Genomic DNA, 21,830 nt, shown 5'->3' on the forward strand with positions numbered 1-21,830 from the left:
ATTTAAGTTTCTTTGGATGTGATAGAAGTCCTGGGCCCCTTTTTTGGTACTTTGAACAATCAACTCCTCCATACGAATGAAAACATTAATAAACTTTTTAAAGGACTGAAGGAAAGAAAGAGAGCTGGACAGGGAAAGTAGAGTGGTGAAAACAAAAGAGTTGGCACACAAGTTGTCAGCAATTTAAACTTGATATTCAATGCAGCAAAATACTAGTATCAATATCTCAGTCATCTGATTTCTGGCACTACATATGCTTACGATATATTTAGATTCAAATAAATGTAAAGACATCACTAGATATTAAACAAGATTTAAAAAAGAAATGGTGCCAGAACAAGATTGCCATGGTCAAACGAACACCTCTAGTAGGGGTTACAACCTGCTGGAGTCGAGACTCAAAGGAACTATCAGCAACCTGCCCGCTAGACGGCCCGCCCTGGCACCCTCTTACTTGGTGAGTACACAGGAAGACTCTGCAGCAAGAACAAAGCGTCTTTCCACAAGTTTCACTCCGTATTCCCCTCTGCCAGGTCCCAAATATCAAGATCCAAATCTCAGAATGGAGCCCACAACAAAAATGCAAGAGCATCTCTACTGAAATAACTGTTAGGGGTGTAGCACAAAAACTCCAGGTAGGGGCTTGACGCAGACTAGAAGAACCTCTATTTTGTGAGAAACATTTAATTCAACACAATGAATTACAAGAGGACAGATTTACAGAATCATAACTGTAACAGACTGTTCAAAAAGGAAAATAATTCTCACTGGCTGCAGTACCAGGTAAGGTTCCCCACAGCAGTACCTGGTAGAGCAGCAGCAAAGTACAATTCAGTCTTCTTGGAGTACTCCAAATGAGCAATATCAAAGAATTTTGTATTTGCAAATCTTTAAGAAAAGAGTTAATATAGTAGCAATCACTTTGGAATGGGATATTTTCCAAGGAGCTTAAACCTATTCAGGTCACTAAGCTGAACTACTCCCAAAGGCTATTACTTTCCAGGCAATTCCCCTGGTCCCTTGCTGTCACTGCTAATCATTCTTACATGATAAAGGCTCTGGGAGCTACTTTCTTCCCCAAGTTTTGGGATACCAACAACTTGTACAATTGGTTAGTGGCACAATATTTAATCCACCACTTTATAGTGTACTCTCAGCTGAGACATCCACGCATGAATTATGCAATGGATACCCTAAGACTAAAATAACTTTTGCAACTTAGTCAACACATTCTCCAAGCTATAAACTCTCATCTTCCTCCCCTCTCCCTAACCTCCCTCCCCAGATAAATCCATTGTTAGCCACAAGTTACCCCAATATGCTCACAGATGTACTAGAAGAGACTGAGGAATCAATCAAGGTACCCATGGTGAAGCCAAATACTTATAAACACATTAAGGCAGGTTTCACATAATTTCATTTTTGGACACAAAATGCTGGTCACTTCACTGCACATGCAAATAAGAAAGATTTAATACTTAATAAAAAGCTTTAAATTCATTTTTAGATATCAATTATAGAAAAATCAACCTTTTTCCTTTCTTGTTTTAAAAGAGGTCAGAACTTTACTGCACACGAAAGCAGATGTGTAGACACACCTATTGGAATGGATCCCCTTCCCTCCACACGCACAGAAACAGAGGTCAGGGTTCTTGGCACCAGAAGAGAACGGAGGAAGTTTTCCTCATTGTCAGTCAGAAATGAGTTATCCTTCCATTCCGAGTTGAGAAGGTCCTTCTGACTGGACTTAAACCAAAGCAAAATATACCATAGGGTGGGTATATTTCTCTTCGAAACTCTCTGCAGCCATGCTCGGACATACGCACAGCCCCGTATCAAAAACGTGCACAATAGTGCACTCGGTGCGGTGCTGGAACTAACTAAAAAACCAATTGCCATTATGTAAGACCAATTCCTCAAGTGTAACTTCCCCTATTAATCAAAACCTCAGGTGGAAGAGGCACTGGCAGTTCATCTCCGAGACTACACTTCCAAGACCAATGTGGTCTTGCGAGGAAAAGGAAATTCAGTGATCCAAATTGACGCATGGAATGACAATCCACAACATATAATGACCTCCCTACAGTCCGGTACAAACAGGTAGCCCATAGCAGAGTAGCCAAGGAGTGAAACAGCATCTCTCTGACTTGTGTTAGAGAGAAAATTGTTTCTATGGGTCATCGTTAAAGGTACTTTGATAGAAAAGCTTAAAAATGTATCACCTATCACTGACCCACAACAACAAAAAAAAAAGGATAGGAAATTTGGTTCCTAGTATTTTCCCTCCCACCGTTTTATATTCCTTTATTCCCTCCCACTTTTGCATTCCTGATTACTCTACCCCTTCAGAAAAAGGAGGGGGAGTAGAGTTTAGTCAAGTTCCATCTTCAAAACTACCCAGCAATTAATGGACCATCAGCTTCTCAACGGTTCCTGAAGTGTACGTCAAAATGCTCACAGGTACAGTTGGATTGTTGGTGCAATTTACTCGGCAGACACTCTTGGCTTTGTAATAGTTGTGCTGACCCTGCTGAGAGGGTTTATACTGGGAATTCTTAGATGGAACTCCCTAGAAGAAAGAGGAAAAAAAGACCTTGTAAGTCAAAGTCAGTAAGAACATCTTATATCTTTATAGCAAGTGAGCCCAAAAAGAATAGAGCACCATTACAGAATCACAGAATGTTAGGGATTGGAAGGGACCTCGAAAGATCATCTAGTCCAATCCCCCTGCCGGAGCAGGATTACCTAGACCATATCACACAGGAACGCGTCCAGGCGGGTTTTGAATGTCTCCAGAGAAGGAGACTCTGCAACCTCTCTGGGCAGCCTGTGCCAGTGTTCGGTCACCCTCACCGTAAAGAAGTTTTTCCTCATATTTATGTGGAACCTCCTGTGTTCCAGCTTGCACTCATTGCCCCTTGTCCTGTCAAGGGATGTCACTGAGAAGAGCCTGGCTCCATCCTCATGACACTTGCCCTTTACATATTTATAAACATTAATGAGGTCACCCCTCAGTCTCCTCTTCTCTAAGCTAAAGAGACCCAGCTCCCTCAGCCTCTCCTCATAAGGGAGATGTTCCACTCCCTTAATCATCTTCGTGGCTCTGCGCTGGACTCTCTCTAGCAGTTCCCTGTCCTTCTTGAACTGAGGGGCCCAGAACTGGACACAATATTCCAGATGCGGCCTCACCAGGGCAGAGTAGAGGGGGAGGAGAACCTCTCGTGACCTGCTGACCACACCCCTTCTAATACACCCCAGGATGCCATTGGCCTTCTTGGCCACAAGGGCACACTGCTGGCTCATGCTCATCCTGTTGTCCACTAGGACCCCCAGGTCCCTTTCCCCTACGCTGGTCTCCAACAGCTCTGCCCCCAACTTGTACTGGTACATGGGGTTGTTCTTGCCCAGATGCAGGACTCTACACTTGCCCTTGTTATATTTCATTAAATTTCTCCCCGCCCAACTCTCCAGCCTGTCCAGGTCTCTCTGAATGGCTGCGTCAGTCATTCCTCCCAGTTTTGTGTCATCAGCGAACTTGCTGACAGCGCACTCTATTCCCTCATCCAAGTCATTAATGAATATATTGAATAGAACTGATCCCAGTACCGACCCTTGAGGGACTCCGCTAGACACAGACCTCCAACTGGACTCAGTCCCATTGACCACCACTCTCTGGCTTCTTTCCTTCAGCCAGTTCACAATCCACCTCACTACCCGATCATCCAGACCACACTTCCTCAGTTTAGCTGCGAGGATGCTGTGGGAGACCGTGTCAAACGCTTTACTGAAATCGAGATAGACCACATTGCCATAACATATCCATTATTTTATCTCTTGTTTTTCACCTTCAGCAGACAGTTTGTTCTGTTTTTTTAACTGTTGCCAGACCTTTGTAGTAGAAAGGAATGCAAGATATTCGGTGTCCAAATAAAGCTACTGTTAGTGATGTGGTAAAACAGAAAAATAGAGAGCGCCCAGGTATAAGATGGTATCTCCCAAAGGCCAAAGAGATTTTATGTTATAATCCACCTTCCAGCTTGAAGGATTGCTTAACATAAATCACTCCTCCTTCTACCTGAAATACAGCTGCCACTCCCTCCAAAGGGGATTTTATTTTCTTCTGCTCTTCACCCTAAGAATTCTTCCCCCCAACACATTCTTGATTCTTGCCTCACAGGCTCTGCAGTCCACATAATGAAGCACCCAGGGTATTGGCTATCCCATTTCAGTGACAGAACAACTAATTGCTTTTCTTAGGCTAAAACTTAAAACGATGAAAAATTAAAATCAGTGAGTTCTGTTTTCATTTCACTGCACGAGCTCCAGTGACGATACATACAGTGCTCCTGGTTAGGGTTACATCAAAGGAACACAGCAAGGGAAAACTCCTGCTTCATGGCATGGTGCACAGTCTCTTTCCAGCACAACACGCATTTAAGGGAACTCCTGCTGGTGTATCTCGACTCGGCCTTCTACACCTGCTTGTTTCTGCATTGCTACACAGGAACCATTCATTATTCAGAGCTAGTTTGGTTTACAAGACAATTAAAACCAAATTCTAGTTGCACCTTTAAAAAGTTCCACTGCACAAGTAAAAGTCAGGCATACACCTGAAAACAAGAAGCCCTTCGAGATACTTTTAAGGGATGCACAATGCAAAGGCACAGTTCTGTGAGTCCTGTAGTTACTACTGCTACTCCATCTTAAAACTTTTCAGATATTTCCAGATTTTGAATATATACGTTCTTCTGTTACTGTCAGCTTACAAATTCCTGCCACATATAAAGTTTTTTAGCAGCTTCCTTCTTCTGATGGTCAGGTTGCCTTCTTCTAACTTTTTACAAATATTATTTTAAAAATTCCACAAATGTGCCCGCTAATATACCCTGCAAGAAAATGTGCACTAAAAATGCAAAAGTGAGAGAAAAAGGCAGGCAGGGGAAGAAACTCACTCCATAAGATGGGAGCTGTCCTTTCTGCCCGCAGCATCCTCTGGCCTATCATAGGCAGTAATAAACAGGAGAAAAAAAAATTGACATCACAAGACAATTTTTTAAGAACAGATGCACTTTCAAGACAGAATCCTTCAAGGACTTACATACACGTTCTGGTTACACATTTAGCCCATCTGACACAGACATAAGGCCCAGAACATTCCATGACACCGCAAGCACTCACCAGACATCACACACATCAAAACATGATTTTTTCTTGCCTACTACACCTTTAAAAGCGCATGCTAAAAAGCAAAGATTTGTCAATATATACTAAGATTCTTTCTGAAAAGATTTCTGCCTTCAAGGAAGTCCAGTTTAAGGTGAGAAATGATGCTGTCACATTACCTGGACTATACATTCTCCATCTCCTGGTCATGGTCCTGCTCCTCCTCATCCTCTTCCTCTTCTCCTTCTTCCTCACCTCCTTCTTTCTCTGAAGGAGCTTCCCCATCTCTTGCTATTTCCTCTACATGGGCAAGCATGTCAGCCATCAGGGCTTCCTCCAGCCTCTTTCGCACCTGCTGCACCAGTTCCTCTTGCTTCCTGCCCCAAATCAATGAACACTGACATCAATCCTCAAAGCTGCCTTTCAAGGGAAAGGAATCTTAAATCCCTCATGCACGAGGCTGGGCAGATAAACACGGCTTTGAAAGAGCCCTCTGTAAGAACTGCATTGTAAAAAAACTGCCTGGCATTATACTATAAGTGAAGCTGAAAGAAACACTTCAAAAAGTTGTCCAATATTTTCTATTACAAGTCCTTAGCATTGACTGTACCATTTCTAATTCTGGCTGAAATTTCCCTAATTAGCAGTTGACTCAAGACTTTTTTTTAATTTATTTTCATTTCTAGTACTAATATTAATTTAAACATGAAAAAGTCAGCCTACCCTGCTCAGATTTCCAAAAATGAGACTGGAGAAAATTAAGTTTCTGGCCATTTCAACCTTTTTTCTCATTCTCCTTTTGAGTCACAACCTTAAATTTTACAGCTCCTTTTCTGTCAAAGTCATAGTAAAGTAAAGAAGTTATCAACAATCTGGGGCTCATGGGACTCCTATTTCATCTCAGCCACAGGAAATCTTAAAGTTATAGACAGACCATTTTTCCTGGTCATTCATGTATAAATTAAGCACAAAAAAAAAGTCATCCTGTAATTCAAAAAGATTTATCAGTCAAACAGTCAAAACAATTACTACTTTTAAAGGGTGTTAATGAACGCAGAGCAGCGTGCTTTCAGGTTACTGTCTTTGGTATATTCAGTTCTCTCTCAAGTGCTTAAAGCTGAATGTGACCAGTCTTGATTTAGCAATATAACTCATTACTGAAAGCAAGCTATACCTAAACAAAGTGCATCCTTGTTCGCAGCCACCGCAGCAGTTAGTGCTTTTATTTGGTCCTGTGCTGACAGAGTAAGGTGAAGAGAATCAGATCACACTGTTCAGGATTTCTCCAATCTCTTCTTTGCTTAGAGGTGCCTTAATCAAGGTTACTCAAATTCAGACACCTTTTTCAACAAAAGGAGAGACACTCTGACATGAAAAACAAGTATGAACCTGAAACCTTAGAGTAACTAAGCAAAACCTTAGAGTAACTAAGCATGGTCTAAATAAAAAATAATGGGCTTTAAGTACATGCCTGTATGAGAACAGCTTTGTGTAACAGTTTTTTTTCTACTCTACTGATAAAGAGGCATTCAAATTAATTCAGCAAGCCATAGTGCTCCATCAGACATTTAAACTTGCCATTGAAAAAAAAAAAGGGGGGGGTACTGTTTTAACACAAGAAACCCTGTTCCAAGACAATAAGTGATCTTTCTAGTTAATACCTAATATCTTCATCTGTCACCATAAATGCTTTGCAAAGTGGCTGTGAAGTGTTTAGCCAAACTCCCGGATTCTTCTCCACGGCCGCAGACAGCTGCCCAGTGATAGGCATAGTGCTCGTGTGCAGAGCACTAGCGATAGCAGAGAGAAGGGTTTCATCAGTGCAACCGGGTCCAACCCCTGCAAGTGGGAGGAAAAGCAATAATCAACGTTGCACAAGACGAAGAGCAGCAAATCAGGACAGCAGGCATTATTTAAATTTTAATAGCAAAGCACGTTCTGTCATTTAGAAAGCTAACACAACATAAATCTCAGACCTAAACACTTCTAACAGCACCCGCACAACTCTCTCCAAGGTTATTTAAATCTAGATCAAGCCCACATTTTGTTACACAAAGAAAAACAAATTGGGAAAGGAAGCTGTTTCCATTCTGCTTCTGGAAAATGAACAAAAAAAAAAAGTCAAGAAGCTTTGCTTCAGTATCCCCTCAGGACGAAGGGCACCGAGTCTCCCAGCCAGAGTACTAAGAGCTCCTGCTGAAGCAGGAATGGTCCACAGCACTGACAAGCACTGGAGAACAAGGAGGTCAAACACAATACCTTCAGATCACCGCTGACTGGTATCCAAATGCCACCCCTGGAGTTAAGGGCAGACTCTGATTACCTTGTAAACCTTTTGGAAGGTCCATTGTTTTCACCAGCTCCTCTGCAATGTCAAAAGCATTCAGTCCACTTAATTTCTTCTCCCAGAAGAGCTGACATCAAAGAAAGTGTTTATTGGCACAAAACAGAAATGGAATTGACAACTACACAGAGCACCTGGTTACTACGAAAAGAGGTAAGAACACTGCTGCAGACAATTTTATACTGGATTTACTATAGAAGGGGTCTGCCATGTCTGACAGCAGGGAACAATCATTGCCAATCAAGTCCCACAACAACTCTGTCCTGATTTGTTTCTTTGAAAAAGACTTTCTTTTCTTCCAGGGACTGATACTTTCACAGCTTCTAAAATGGAACACCAAGGCAAGGCTTGCTGGCTTTCACCTAAGCACACAGTGTGGGACAGCCTTTTTTACACTCCTATTCCTCTCTTGCTGTCTCACCTATACCAAGAAGTTAAGGAATGTCAGAATTGTATCCAAGTTAAGGAATGTAAGAATTGTATCCAAGCTCTTCACAAAGTAAAGCATTGTTTCATTCCTCTCCAGCAGTTTCTCATGAGAACAATCATGTCTAGTCCTTTACCATATTTTGAATCAAGGTTCTCATCAAGCTTAAGAACACATGAACGCATGGTTTGGTGGGAAGTCAGATACTTCACCTAGATACACCTTCAGCTCTCAATCTACATATATAAGGATGATCAATGAATAGCTGGAGTACCATTTGCCTTGCAAGAAAGCAATTTCATCTAGATTTTGAGAAACTAAGAATTTACCCCAAACACACGTCCCCTTTTCCTGCCTGTCAAAATCTGAGTGCAACTCACCTCACGTTACTGTCCCAATTACCAGCTCCCAACAAGGGGAATAAGGGCAGTCACAGCCAAAACACATAGGCTGGATATTCTCTAGCCCATGACTTTCAAATAGGTGAATTTTAAGCCAGCACACGATGGGTCTTAGCACTGCTTTCATATTTTGAAGAAACATTTGGAATCTGCTGAGCAGAGGTTAAAATATACTGCAGTCTGGTAAAATATTTTAAAGCTGTAATTTAACAGACTCTTCTATGCATAATGCAGAGAAAGACAGAAGAAGGAGAAAGTCTGCCCTATTCTATGCTGTATAATAGGAAATGAAATCTATAAACCAAGGTGTGTATATATGTTATACATACAGTATATATATTTTTTTATATATACATAAAAACCTCTAAAGGACCTTCTCAGAAAACTGATTCCAATGTTGTCACAAAAGGAAACAGGATTACATAAGTAAAGCACAAGCAGAGTCTAGGAAGCTGCATTACAACAAGTAGTAACGTGAGCAGCGAAACTACACAGGTCAGTTTACAACATCTTTGTGTACTGGGGCTGATCCCTGCTGTCTAATAGATTGCACTCACACATCAATCTGCACTCACATGTCAATCTCTTCCACAACAAGGATACAAATCTCTAACCAGCTCAGTGTTTTGCATATCAATGTAATATCTTTAGTGTCTTAACTAGCCAAGGGGTTGTTGCTATTCCTATAAACACTATGAACACAGGTGCTCTACTTCCTTAGGAAACCATGTTAAACCCCACCAACCTGTTTAAAAAAAACAAAAAAAACCCCAAACAAAACCAAAACAAATGACCCAACTCCATTTCAAACAGAACCTAAACTCACACTTCAGAAAGGTAGTTTAAGTTTGCAGAACAGGTTTTCAATGTGAGAGGTGGGTATTTGATAGGGTATTTTTAAATTTTATTGAAATCACTTTCCCACTTGGAATGATACATTTTAATCCCACCGGACCTGCAAGAGTTTCAAATGTCCTGATAATTGATACCAATGACAGCATCTGAACAGACTAATGAACCCGAACATCTCGCTTCCAAAAGGTATAAAGGCAGACTCACTGCAGGGAAGGATTCACAGAATCCCTGGTGGGAGCTCTGTGGAGGCAACAGGCTGTCAGCTCTAGGGAATATTAACGAGATGAGAATACCTTCCAAAGGCAGCTTTGAACAGGTACATCTTATTTCACCAGTGCCCAACTTCAAAGCTGCACTCGTCCTAAGCACACTTTTTGCATCCTTTCACTAGATGAAATTGAGCTGAAATATTTCCTTTAGTTTTGGTGTATTCTCGTTTGCAAATACACAGTATGATAAGAAAAACACTTTAGTTTTGTATCAATAATGACATTCCAAGTGAATTTATGACCGTATTCATACAGGTAGAGTTAACTTCTAATGATATACACATCTGAAAAAAAAAAAAAAGGCCCACGCAGAGGTACAATCCCTGGCACTACATCACAACCACCACATTGTATGTGGTCTGTACAGGGACAGGGATTTCTTGAAACACAGAATTTTTATACAATTGGAACATTTGACAGTGATGCTAATTACAATGCAAATGTCCCCTAAAGTGGTTACGACGTCTGTCTAAATTTGTAGATAATACTTAATTTCAGCATTAAGGAAATGAAGGCTTAACTACAACATAATTGTAATTAATCTAAACAAAGGTTGGAGTCTAATTATAAAACACGGAGCAGACAGCATATTAACTATCAATTGAAAATTGGTTTTGTTCTGCTTTTAAAAGCTGGGAGCACTCTAAGTTATTGTTCCTGAAATATCAGACTTCAAATTACCACAGACTATTTGTTCAGCATCATAAAATTAAAGTGGTTTATTTTGGGACCCTCCCAGCAGCAAAACCAGGAGTTTCTTAGTTCTGGAGAAGAAGCTACTAAGCTGCAAGCCTTACCTGCCGGGGCTGGTCCACAGCTTTCTGAGGATCACTCTTCACTTTATTGCTGGGATGGTTTGTGATCTTTGTGACAGGTTGTTTGAATATGGAAGCCGTCTGTCTGACAGGCAGTGCTGTGTTCAAATCAGGCTTGCCCTAAAAATTGCAAACAAAAGGAGTGGAAAGACCCACAAAAACATTTTCAGTTTGCTAAAATGCTACTCCAGCCATGAAGATGTAGGGCAGGGAAAAGAAGAGTTCATGGACTTGAAAACTTGTCTGATCTCAAGCTATATGAGTTACACTGCTAAAAATGCATAATTATGTTCAAATCTTCCCTTAGACCTATCAAACTAAATTAAGTTTTCCACTCTTTCACATTCTACTTAACACACTAGCCCGCTCTCATTCTAGTTTATATACATTGGTTTTATCCCAATTTTGACAGAATTTAGGAGTCAGAACACCAAGTCTGCACTTTGACAAGCCACCTGTCGATCACTAAACCAGAAGATTTTCATACAGCGTTTGTAATAATTAGAAAAATTATGATGTGGGATATAAGAGAGCAGTTTGTGAATCCAGAAACCATTCTAAACCATTCTGTTTAGATCCAGTTGAGGACACCAATAAACAAATCAATACCGCTGGAATCTGCATTGCTTCTTTTACCTTCAGTTGTTAATAAAACTCAGTTTTTAAACAGAGCTCATAACGATCAAGTTTTCACTCCATGACTGCATTTTATGTTAGTGGAAACACAGGAAGACCGTTCCTCGTTGCCAAGATCTAACATGCAAGTCTTGAAATGCCTGTAGGACACACTTTGTTCTTGAGGATGCAGACACCCCGTCTGCTTAACATATTTATTCATGAGATGTAGAAAAGATGTATTCAGGACAAATATCATTCTGAATAATCTTGTGTGCTAATTCATTTAGAAGCCAATGAGAACTATTCATACATTTATTGAAAGGTTTGGGCAGAATTTTTAGCCTATGTGATGTGTGTTAGCTGCTGGGCTCTGCAGCAAGGCATGTTTCTTTTAAAATATCACTATAGCACCTTGTGCTGTAAGTAAGTGTTCCAATCCAATGGTGATGAGTCTTGATTGGCTGACATATTTAGAAAATAAGCATTATGCTATCTTCCACATTTGATGTTTAGATGCATAGACATAAGCTTTTGGGTTCTGAAAAAGCTTTTAGCATCCGATTAAGATCTTAAGAATGACTTGAGCCAATCTAGCCAGACAGGCATTATACCAATGAATCCTGAGTAAACCTTAACAATCAAAATTACCAGGTGCCAAACACAGACTCTTTTATTTTGTTCTACAAATAGGCATTGCCATCCTCTTGTCTCTTCAGCTTTTTGCCTGAAACGCATTCCCTCCTTAGATCAATTCCAAAGACGAGATCACAGAACCACAGACTGGTTTGGGTTGGAAGGGACCTTAAAGCCCATCCTGTTCCAACCCCCCTGCTACGGCCAGGGACACCTTCCACCAGACCAGGTTGCTCCAAGCCCCATCCAACCTGGCCTTGAACACTACCAGGGAGGGGGCAGCCACAGCTTCTCTGGGCAACCTGGGCCAGTGTCCCACCACCCTCACAGTTAACAATTTCTTCCTAATATCTCATTTAAATCTCCCTCTTTCAGTTTAAAACCATTCCCCCTTGTCCCATCACTCCATGCCCTCGTAAAAAGTCCCTCTCCCGCTTTCCTGTAGTCCCTTCAGGTACTGGAAGGCTGCTAGAAGGTCTCCCCAGAGCCTGAGGAGGCTGAGATACCAGCATGGCCTACAGACAGCTCCAGGGAGTCACTTGCAGGAGGCTGCATTACCTCCTCATCCCTGCTGCCCCATGCCTCTCTTCCCTCCTCCCTCAAACCAAATGCCAGAGCAGAGTAGAGCTGCTGCACAGCCACAGGAGTCCGCTGGAGATCTGAGGCTCCAGAGGAGATCGTGCCAGAGAAGGCGATCTCACACTCCAGGGAGGGGAAAAAGAGAAAGATGCCAGGCCTCTCTCCAGCCCTTCTGTGCATAAGATTTAGCAGTACCACAATATTCTTCCATGGCATCAGTAGCCTGGAAGAATCAATGAATTGCAATATTTCTCCAACACCCCATACCAGAGATGTTATCATCTCATACAACTCCAGTTTCACACATTAATTACAAAATGCTTAATTTTCACACTACCACAGATATTGTTCTGAGAGGCAGCCTGGCCAGTACAACAGCAGATGGAAAGGGGAAAGCTGCCGCTGTATCTTAGTCTTACTTTGGCTTGGTTGGAACAGTCATAGCGCATCCTCTGTCTGTTCTTGTTCATTTTATTCATCAACATTTTTCCTGTGCGGAAGTCAAAAGTGCTGAGGTCCATCGAGCTCCCCAGGTAGCGCGCCAGCTGGGGCTTGCTTCGGAACTTTTTACCACTTGGGCTGAAAAAAAAAATACAGAAAAAAAAAAAACAAGGAGGGAAATTAAACCCCTCTGGACTCCAATACCAGTGCTCGCTGCAGCTCAGGAGAGGCAAGTTTTATTTCCTTTATGAAAAACAACACGTGCTGAACTTTCAAGACTGAAGTTCACATTAAACAGATATTAACTGCTTTCAGATCAACTCCTTCTCATGATTGCTGTGGAAGAGACAAATTAAGTGCAGACCATGTTAAAATGTTTTTATATGTAAAGAGAAAGATTCAGACCAGGTATAAATGAACAGAGCATAATTCACACAATAAGCGACATGAGACATATCAGCATAGATGTACTTATCACTTGGTTGTCTCAAATAATAAATGCCCATTTTCAAGCCTAATTTCTTCCCCCAGGAGTGCTGCATCAAACCACAAACATCTCCTCAGGACTCCTTTCCCCTGTCCCTTGAATAGTACATTCAGGTTTGATTGCAAGTCTTTGGTAGCATTCTTAACACTTCAGGATTACACAACAGCAAGGAGAAAGAACAGAAGTTAACTGCTGACAAGCTGCAAAGCAAAGAATTATAAAGCTTAAGTGATGCAAAGATAAAGGTCAAAACCTTGGAAAACTTTCCATTAATGGCAAAAGGGAAGAGAGATTCTTTTTAAACACGTGGTTTCACATGAAAGACTACAACCTGGCAAGCAGGCACAAATTACTCCAACTCCTTGTTGTTGTTTTGTGTTTGTTTGGTTTTTTTGGTGTTTTTTTGTTTTGTTTTGTTTTTTTTCCAAATAATATAACCTTTTGCACTACTACAAAAAGCCCTGCTAGGTAAGCTCTTATTTTTTATGCATAAAGCAAAAATAAGTCCATGTGTTATGACTGCAGTGTAGAACTATACAGACAATAAGCGCAAAGTATTCTTCACGTTCTCATTTAGCATCATAACGACACCTCTTTAATTCCCTTAATTTCTCTTATTTCGGGTTTTCTGCAACTTGCATATTCAATCTCAGTACCCACCTGGCAGAAGCTCACTCCACATACTTCTATCATACTAAACACAGGTTAGTTGGGTGAAAGGCATTTTAAGACCAAAAATGCCAGTCACCACTCCACCCCTGTTTATCCATTTTCTTCTTTTAAAGAGCAGTTAGTAGTGTTAGAACATTTTTTTCAGCCATATTGCATGGAAGCAGGGTGATCTCCTCCCTACCCTACAAATACCCTCTGCTCTCCATGTACCAAGGATCTCATTTAGAAGATGTAAGGTCACACCCCAGCGAGATCTCACTAACAGGTCGTCCGTTGTACACAACGATGGCACCCGTGAGTTCAGCAACTCAATTCAAAGCAACTTCACAATATTCAAGTGTTGAAATCGAGATGACTAGAAGCAGTACCTACACACCAGAATCTCTATTTTTTTCTACTGAGGAGAGAAATGGTATCAATGAGATAAGTGGTATCAATGCAACTTTTACCTGCTGGAGACAACTCAATGCCAACGAGGTTTCAAACGCTTTCCAAAGACAGCTGGAGCTCTGTGATTAAGGTTACCTTCTGTTATTCCTGAAGCCAGAACACAGGCTACTAGTTGCAAGGGTTCTACTTGAAGGCCAAGAATAACTTGAAATAATAATTGTCACAGGATGAGAGGAAAGAAGTCTCACTGCCTATTTCAGCAGCACAGACGTCGCTGTACCACAGTAGTGGTGTTCACATGGTAAGATGTTGATAACCTCTCTGGGGTCTTCTCAAAGGCAAAAAAGCTCCAAGGAAAAAAGCCTCTTTTCAACATGTTACCTGCTTCCCTGAAGCCTTTATTAGGGGAAAGGTCTGAAAAAATAGCATAAATATAGAATTTCTAGTATGGGGCAGTGGCAAACCAATTAGTCCAAGTCAGACTGTGTGAGGAGAAAAATACATTTAAAAAAAAAAAAAAACCAGAAAGAACCAAAGTGTTAAAAGCTCTCCAAAAACTGAGAGACAAGGTTAATATGAATTAAACTAAAGTGTCTCAAAGGACTTTCAACCAAAAGGTTGTGGCCATCCCCCAAACAGCATCTGCTTAGGAAGCTCCTGGCCCCGATTGCTCCCAAGCTGCTTATCCTGCCCTGTATCCACTCCCCACCAGCACCACTGCTCAAGCCAGAAAGCGTTCATGCAAATACAGAGTTGATAGACGGGGAAAATAATCCATCTTTAGAGGGTTGGGAGAAGAGGAGGAAACACTTTATCACTGGTTATTCCTCAGCTGGACCAGTTCACTACAGAGCTGCACTAACACTCAGGCCAGAAGATGACAGAGAAAGTAGGAATAAGCAGACAGGAACAGAGACTGAGTCCAGACTCAAATTTGAAACCACTTTTAACAAATACAAAGGGAGTTATATGCCTCAATCCAGAAAGAGGAATAACCAACTCCAGCAGCTTTTAGGCCAGAGCCATCACTGCCGTCAGTGAAGCCAAGAAAAGAAACTCCTGCTATATGAAGAATATGACACTGCTTCCTCTTCCAAGATCTGCAGCTCCAATTTATAGCTTAATGTCTTAGTAATTTAAAAAATAATATATTACAGTGAATTGTGCACTTAGAAGCGCAGCATAACTTCCAGAACAACAGAGCCAGGTACACTCGGAGACACTATTTTAAATGAACATAGCCCTTCAGCTTTTTTGTTTAGTATGTGTTCTAATAATTGTGCAACGGATCTGAAAAAACTGCTCAAAGTCCACATACATCTCAAAAAAAACCCACCTGAAATGACTCAGAGTCTTGTCTCTTCCTGGGGAAGCTTGGCCCAAAGGAAAAGCACTGAAATGTTCAGAAGAAAAACTTTTATTCTGATTTTGTCTTGAAAAAGGTAATACCGTACCAAGCCTCTCTGGAACAACAGCAGACCGGGGAACAAAGCTACAACTCAAAGGTGACAGTAAACACGCTCAGTAAACACGAACAGAAAGGAAGGGGCTGGTGTGTTCTGGGGCTCCCGGGGTCCCTCTGGCAGGAGCACTCTTGGTAGGACACAGCCATTGAGGGCACCTACAGACACCTGAGAGGGCCAAAGGGGAGGGTAAGGGGAAGAAAAAAAAAAAAAAGGCAGCCAAAAAACCACAAAACTTGAGCAGTGGGATTGCTTGCTGCCCGTCACAAGGCACAGAAACAGTAACCCAGCATTTATGAATTCTGAATGTCGTTAAAACGCTTGTGTGCCCTTTAAATGTCACAAAATAGGAAATTTATCTCCTTCCACTCCAGAGCAAAAGCTTTGTATATCAAAAACAGGAGCACAGAGCAAAGAACTTTGAAGAGACACAGAGGAGAGACATCTTGGAACAAAGCTGCAAACCCCAACCTCTTCTAAGTAATACTCCAGGCACTGACACTGTGAGCGCGCTGTACTCGGGTCCTGAATTAAGGTCTTTCCCACTTCACCACGTTACGAAAAGCAAGGCAATGGCAAAGTTGCAAACGATTTTACATGCTCATCCATCAAAAGCTCCAAGGCATTATCCGCTCGCGCAGCCTGCCTCGGCACTAACAAAACGAACCCGAAGAGGACCGAGGGGTGGTGTGACCAAACCCAAGCCACCCTCATTCGTTATTCAGAGACTTTTAGGGCGCGGATTAAGCTGAATGCTGGCAGGCTATTGAAGGGCCAGGCGCTTGCCAGGTGCCCGCTGCTCTCCATGTGCAGCTCACCCTTTGTTTCCTGCCTTATATTCTTAAGGAGAGACCGACTGCAAGCCCAGGCCCTCTCCCCTCCTCCCTCATTACACAAGTCTCCTCCCCTCCGCTCTCCCCATTTAGCCTACACAACTTGGAAAGCAAGGGGACAAAAGACAAAATAAAAATAACACCCCAAAGAAACCCAAACGTCACCTGCCTTTTAAAGAAATGGGAACAGGAATAACCCAGGTAAAGAGGCTCAGCAGTAGGATATGCCCAAAGCCTCACCTCCTCAGTGGCAGGCTTACAGGTATAATGCAAAATGTTTTTCCTTCTCTGTGTCAATCGTGCTCCCTCCTGCACGGAGCTGGGGAGTCACAGCCCACCCCAGCCTCCCTCCACGGTTCTCTCCCCAGCTCTGCTCCAGGCAAAGGCCAGCGCCGGGGGCCCTTTGGGTGCTGTGTGCCCCCCCGACACTGCTTCCTAGGGAGAGATAGGTACCCGGGGACACCTCACCCTAACACTGTCTCCTTCTCTCGCAGCATCTTCACGTTATCCCTGGCTGCAGCATCCGCACCAAACCCTGCCTCGGTGGTCCCACACTCCAACAACTCGGTTATCCTGGGACCAGCCAGCACAGGCATACTCGCAGTTTTCACCAGCGCACTGGTGTGAACAAGCAAAACCAGGTGACTCCTCCAGCTGCCATAACCCGCCCCACATCATCACACACCTGCACCCATCCCTCCGTAAATGGGTGCCCTCAGCTCTGCACAGAGCAACCCCGGGGAATCGAGCTGTCCCTTGCCACCACAGCTGTCCCAGGCAATATTTACGTGCTCGTGGAGGCCCCACAGCGCTGCCAGCAGCGATGTGTAATGGATGCTCCCTGCCTCCTAGGGCAACAGGGTTGTCTTGATTCAGTAACTTGGGCTCTGATCACAAAAAAACCCCAAAAAAACAAAACCCAACCAACCAAAAAAAAGCCCAAAAAACCAACTTTGATACACACAACACACACAAAACCTCTCAAATTTCCAGCAGCATTCCACCCTAAACAAGAACCTGAGTGGCAGTCCCATAACACAGGAATGAGCCCAAATATAACCAGGCATTTTTATAAGGCTCATCTCAAGCATCATGAGAGCTTCCCTGAGAGAGTGATGGGTAAAACAGAAAAAAATGAGAAAGAGCAAAGTATAGTCTTAGTAAAAGCATTCTCCTCTACAATTTTTTTTGGGAAAAAAAAAAATACAGACCAAAATACACTTGGGGGGGGTGTTAAAAATGTTTTCTTCATCTTTTTACATAGGTGCTGCATAAGAAATTCACAACAAAATAAGCTTCACTCAAGAGATCTGTTAAGTTTTCCAGAACAGCGATGTCGACAACTCCTTGAAGCAGAGACGAGCAGCGATCCCAGTTTTCTCAGACACTTGGTCATCAAACCTTCAGCAGAAAAATACTAGGAAGAAAAGCCACACGAAGCAGCACCAAATTCTCCTTCCCCTAGGTGAGAACACTGAGTTTGAAGGGAGCCTTTGTAGCCAAAACTCTCTCAAACACAAACCGCCACTTTCCCAAAATCCCTGACACGCTTCCCTGCCTGAAATCCTGCATCCCTGCACCTTCCCTGCTCCCTCCAAATCTGGCCCACGAGCCCCACCACATCAGCCAGACACTCTCTTGGGTTTCCCAACTCTCAAGCCACAGGCAGACGAGAATGCACTCCGGTTAAAAAACTTCTGCACAATCACGAGCTGGTAAGCGTGAGGTTATAGGACTGTTTCTAAAAATCTGCTCAGTGACTTACACCTGGAGGAGGGTTTAATTTCCAGCCAGCAATCGGCTCGCCCAGACTCACATCTCATGGGCTGAACATACTCCGTACAACCCATTTGTCTTGTCGCCCAAAGCAGAACTTGTATTCAACAGAAACCTTCATGCAGAAAGCACGTGCTAGTGCTTAGGGTTACAAAAGGAAACCTCCAAACATAAAGCACAGCAGCCCTAAACAACGGTTCGGAAAAGCAGTAACTGCCACCCTGCCGCTCATCACCTCGGCTCACCATTAATTCTCAAGGCTGGTTATTGCACACGAGCGCGCTCATTCCCAAACCACTCATGCAATTTTCCACAAACGCTTACTGCATCTGTACATCCAGGGTCTCAGGACAAAAAAAATCACCCAGGTAAACAACAGGCAGAAATAGCCAAGATATTAATAAATCGCCACACACGTATTTTCCACTCTGAGGTAACACAAAATGCAACAGTAACCAAAAATTAGTCCAGCAGGGCCCTATTACACCTTTGATCTCCATCCAAATTGATATAAAGAAAAAATCCATTATAACTTGGGAATAAAAATATGCTACTTATCCTCTCTGCACTTCTTTTTTAAGTCCAGCTCTGAGACCACAACTTTACAAATAAAATAAGTTCTTGGAAAAACAGGGATCTTTTAAGCTTTCAGCTGCACCTCCTTTAGCTGAAATCCCCTCGCAGACCCCAAGCTGAAGCGGTGGAGCCGGCACTTCCAGCTTTACGCTCTCGAGGATGATATTTGCTGGTTCGCACGCTTGTCTCACAACCATAATCTGATTAAAAAAAAGAAACCTAACACGTGCAGAAGTTGATGGCAGACGTTTTGCCAACTAGAAAGGCCAGGTAAGGACGCCTGGATGACTTCTACGCTCTCCCACAGCTCCCGATGGACCTAAGTTTCGCCCATCAGCTCGAGGGTGCACCGAGGCTGCCTCTCAGGGGTGCAGGAAGGATCCCTATGGCCCACCTACAGCCACAGGAGACACACATTAATAGAAATCCTTCAGGCACAGCAAGCAGCTCCCCGGCCATATGCTTCCCCCAACAGCAACCCTCACACGATCAGGCACCCTGAGCCCCAGGGCTCTCCTCTAGAGCAACAGCCATCACCGCAGGCAGGCGAAGGCTTCTTCACCCTACCCCAAATTCCTTAACACACAGAAAAGCAGCAGATAGAGCCCCAAGGAGGCGGGCGACCGCCCTCGCCAATACCCTGGCTACTTCCTAAACATCTTATTTGCCCTTAAAAAAAAAAACAACTGTATTTGCTCGGCATAAGCCACTCGGAACAGACGAGCGGGGCTCCAAAAGGCCACTGACCCCTTCCCGGTGCTCAGCACCTCCCGGCAGGTCGCTGACAGCCGGGCGGGGCGGCGGCAGAGCCCCCCCGAGACCCCACCGGTCCCTAACACAGGGGTGCTCGTGCCGCCCGGTACCCACGGCCCCGCCAGCCCCCGCGGCGCGGCCACCTGTAGCGGCCACCTCCCCCGGTGCCCCGGCCCGGCCTCCCACCGGGCGGGCGCCTCCTCCCGGCACCCCCCGCAAGGCAGCGCGGCCCGAGCCCCCCGCCCCGGGCCCCAGGCGGAGCCGCCCCGGCTGAGCGCTCCCACCTCTTCCGCTCCATGGCGGCCCGGCCCGCTCCCTCCTGCCTCCGGCCGCCGCCGCCTCCCGCCGCTCCGCCGGCTCTTCCCGGCCGCCGCGCTCTCCTCCCGCCGCCGCCGCCGCCGGCTGGTCCGCGCCCCGGCCTCTCCCGCCGCCTCCCCCCCGCTTCGCCCCGGGAGGCGGCGCAGCGGCCGCGGCCCGTCCCGCTCACGCCCGCCGCCCTCCCCGAGCGCGGCCTCCGCGGGCGCCCGCCGGGCCCTGGCACCGCGCTCCGCCGCGCCGCGGGCCTCCCGCCTCCTCCACGCCGAAGGCGGCCGCTCCGCTCCGCCCGCCCCCGCGGTTCCGCTCCCTCCCCTTTCACCGTTCCGCCCCCCGCCGCGGCTGGATCCCTCCGCCCGCGCACGCCGCGGCGATATAGTCCCTCCCCGCCGCCCCGCTCGGCGGGAAGCCGGCTCCGCCGCCCTCCCCCACTACCCCGCTCCCCCAGAGGGCCGGGGGCCCCCCCCGGCCCGGCCTTACCCCAGCGCCGGGCGCCGCAGCCCCCCGCGGTGTCCCGGCAGCGCCGCTTTGGGCATCTTCCCCCGCGCCCGCCCCGGCCGGACTGGCGGCTGCGCCCCCCGCCCCGCCCGCCCGCGCCCCCTGCAGCCCCGGCCCCGCGCCGCAGCCCCCCGCGCCCGCCGGCACCCCCGCGCTGCTGCTGCTGCTCCTGTCCCTGTCCCTGCTTCTGCTTCTGCCCCTGTCCCTACCCCTGTCCCTACCCCTGCCCTTACCCTTACCCCTACCCCTGTCCCTGTCCCTGCCCGCACACCGGGGACACAGGGCTGGAGACGGGCCCACCAAAACGTGGGGCACGGACATGCCACCCAGGGCTGCCGGGCACGCAGCCCCCCGGGCAGGCCACTGGCACAACCCCTGTCCTGGTGTTACCTCTCTGAGGGGCTTTTTCTGAGGTGGGTTTTTCTGGGTTCATTCTGCACGTTCAGTGGCACCGCTCTGTGTAGCGCCCATACCCCTTCTCCTGGGACAACGTCCAAAAAGATCCATACAAAAATAACCAAGGAGCAAAATCTGCTCTGGAGGAGGTGGTGTGAAGACAAAGCAAAGTTTTTCAGGAAAAAAGTAAACCGCAACCTATTACTGCTGGCCAAATCACCTACTGCAGTACCCCCAGGAGAGAGGCGTCTGCCTCCCGCTGCCGCTTAACGTCCACCTGGAAACCCCAGGTTTGATAACGCACAACTGAGCACCCGTTTTTTGGTAGCTGGGTGTTCCTTACCGTTATGGTATCCACGTGCCGAAAAACACAAAGAGCGACAAGGCAACCTGCCTTCTAAAGCAAGCCAGAGTAATTAATTTTGCTTTAATGAACAAATGACATACTAGGTTTTGGTTAAGAATCCTGCACGGACCAGCAGGATGAAGCGATCACCTTGGACTTCAAAACAGCAGTGTCCGTGGGAGCGCACTCGGATCCTGCCGTGATCCACAGGGCTCGGCGCTCTCCTGGCCACGTACAGGAATCACAGAATCCATCAGGTTGGAAGAGCCCTCTGGGCTCATCGAGTCCAACCATTGCCCTGACACCACCATGGCAAATAGACCAGGGCACTAAGTGCCATGTCCAGTCTTGTCTTAAACCCCTCCAGAGATGGTGACTCCACCACCTCCCTGGGCAGCCCCTTCCAATGGCTAACGACCCTTGCTGAGAAGAAATGCTTCCTAATGTCCAACCTGACCCTCCCCTGGCAAAGCTTGAGGCTGTGTCCTCTTGTCCTGTCGCTGGTTGCCTGGGAGAAGAGGCCGACTCCCACTTCACTACAACCTCCCTTCAGGTAGTTGTAGACTGCACTAAGGTCACCTCTGAGCCTCCTCTTCTCCAGGCTAAACACCCCCAGCTCTCTCAGCTGTTCCTCGTAGGTCAGACCCTCCAGACCCTTCACCAGCTTGGTCGCCCTCCTCTGGACTTGCTCCAACACCTCAACATCTTGAAGCACGCAGCTCCAGCCACCGCTCCGCTCTTCTGACGCTGAATTTATTCAGCCTATTGGGACTTACAGTG

The 21,830-nt window shown here is 45.5% G+C and overlaps 1 protein-coding gene across 3 annotated transcripts; it reads right to left on the reverse strand.

Moving 5' to 3' along the window:
* Positions 1–1,399: 1,399 nt before the first annotated feature.
* On the reverse strand, positions 1,400–20,358 carry MBD3 (methyl-CpG binding domain protein 3). Of its 3 annotated transcripts, none has more exons than XM_068420555.1 (8): positions 20,291–20,358; positions 15,431–15,487; positions 12,524–12,683; positions 10,257–10,394; positions 7,487–7,577; positions 6,825–7,002; positions 5,343–5,540; positions 1,400–2,569 (listed from the first exon to the last, which is right to left on the reverse strand). In XM_068420555.1, exons 1-7 carry the CDS (start codon positions 20,344–20,346, stop codon positions 5,348–5,350), a joined length of 873 nt encoding a protein of 290 aa, XP_068276656.1. In that variant the 5' UTR covers positions 20,347–20,358; the 3' UTR covers positions 1,400–2,569; positions 5,343–5,347. The 3 variants fall into 3 exon arrangements, with proteins under 3 accessions (XP_068276656.1, XP_068276657.1, XP_068276658.1); XM_068420556.1 differs by lacking the exon at positions 20,291–20,358 and adding an exon at positions 19,780–19,898; XM_068420557.1 differs by lacking the exons at positions 15,431–15,487; positions 20,291–20,358 and adding an exon at positions 19,780–19,898.
* Positions 20,359–21,830: the final 1,472 nt, after the last annotated feature.

This window comes from Nyctibius grandis, chromosome 31 (assembly GCF_013368605.1).
Source record: "Nyctibius grandis isolate bNycGra1 chromosome 31, bNycGra1.pri, whole genome shotgun sequence".
NCBI lineage: Eukaryota > Metazoa > Chordata > Aves > Nyctibiiformes > Nyctibiidae > Nyctibius > Nyctibius grandis.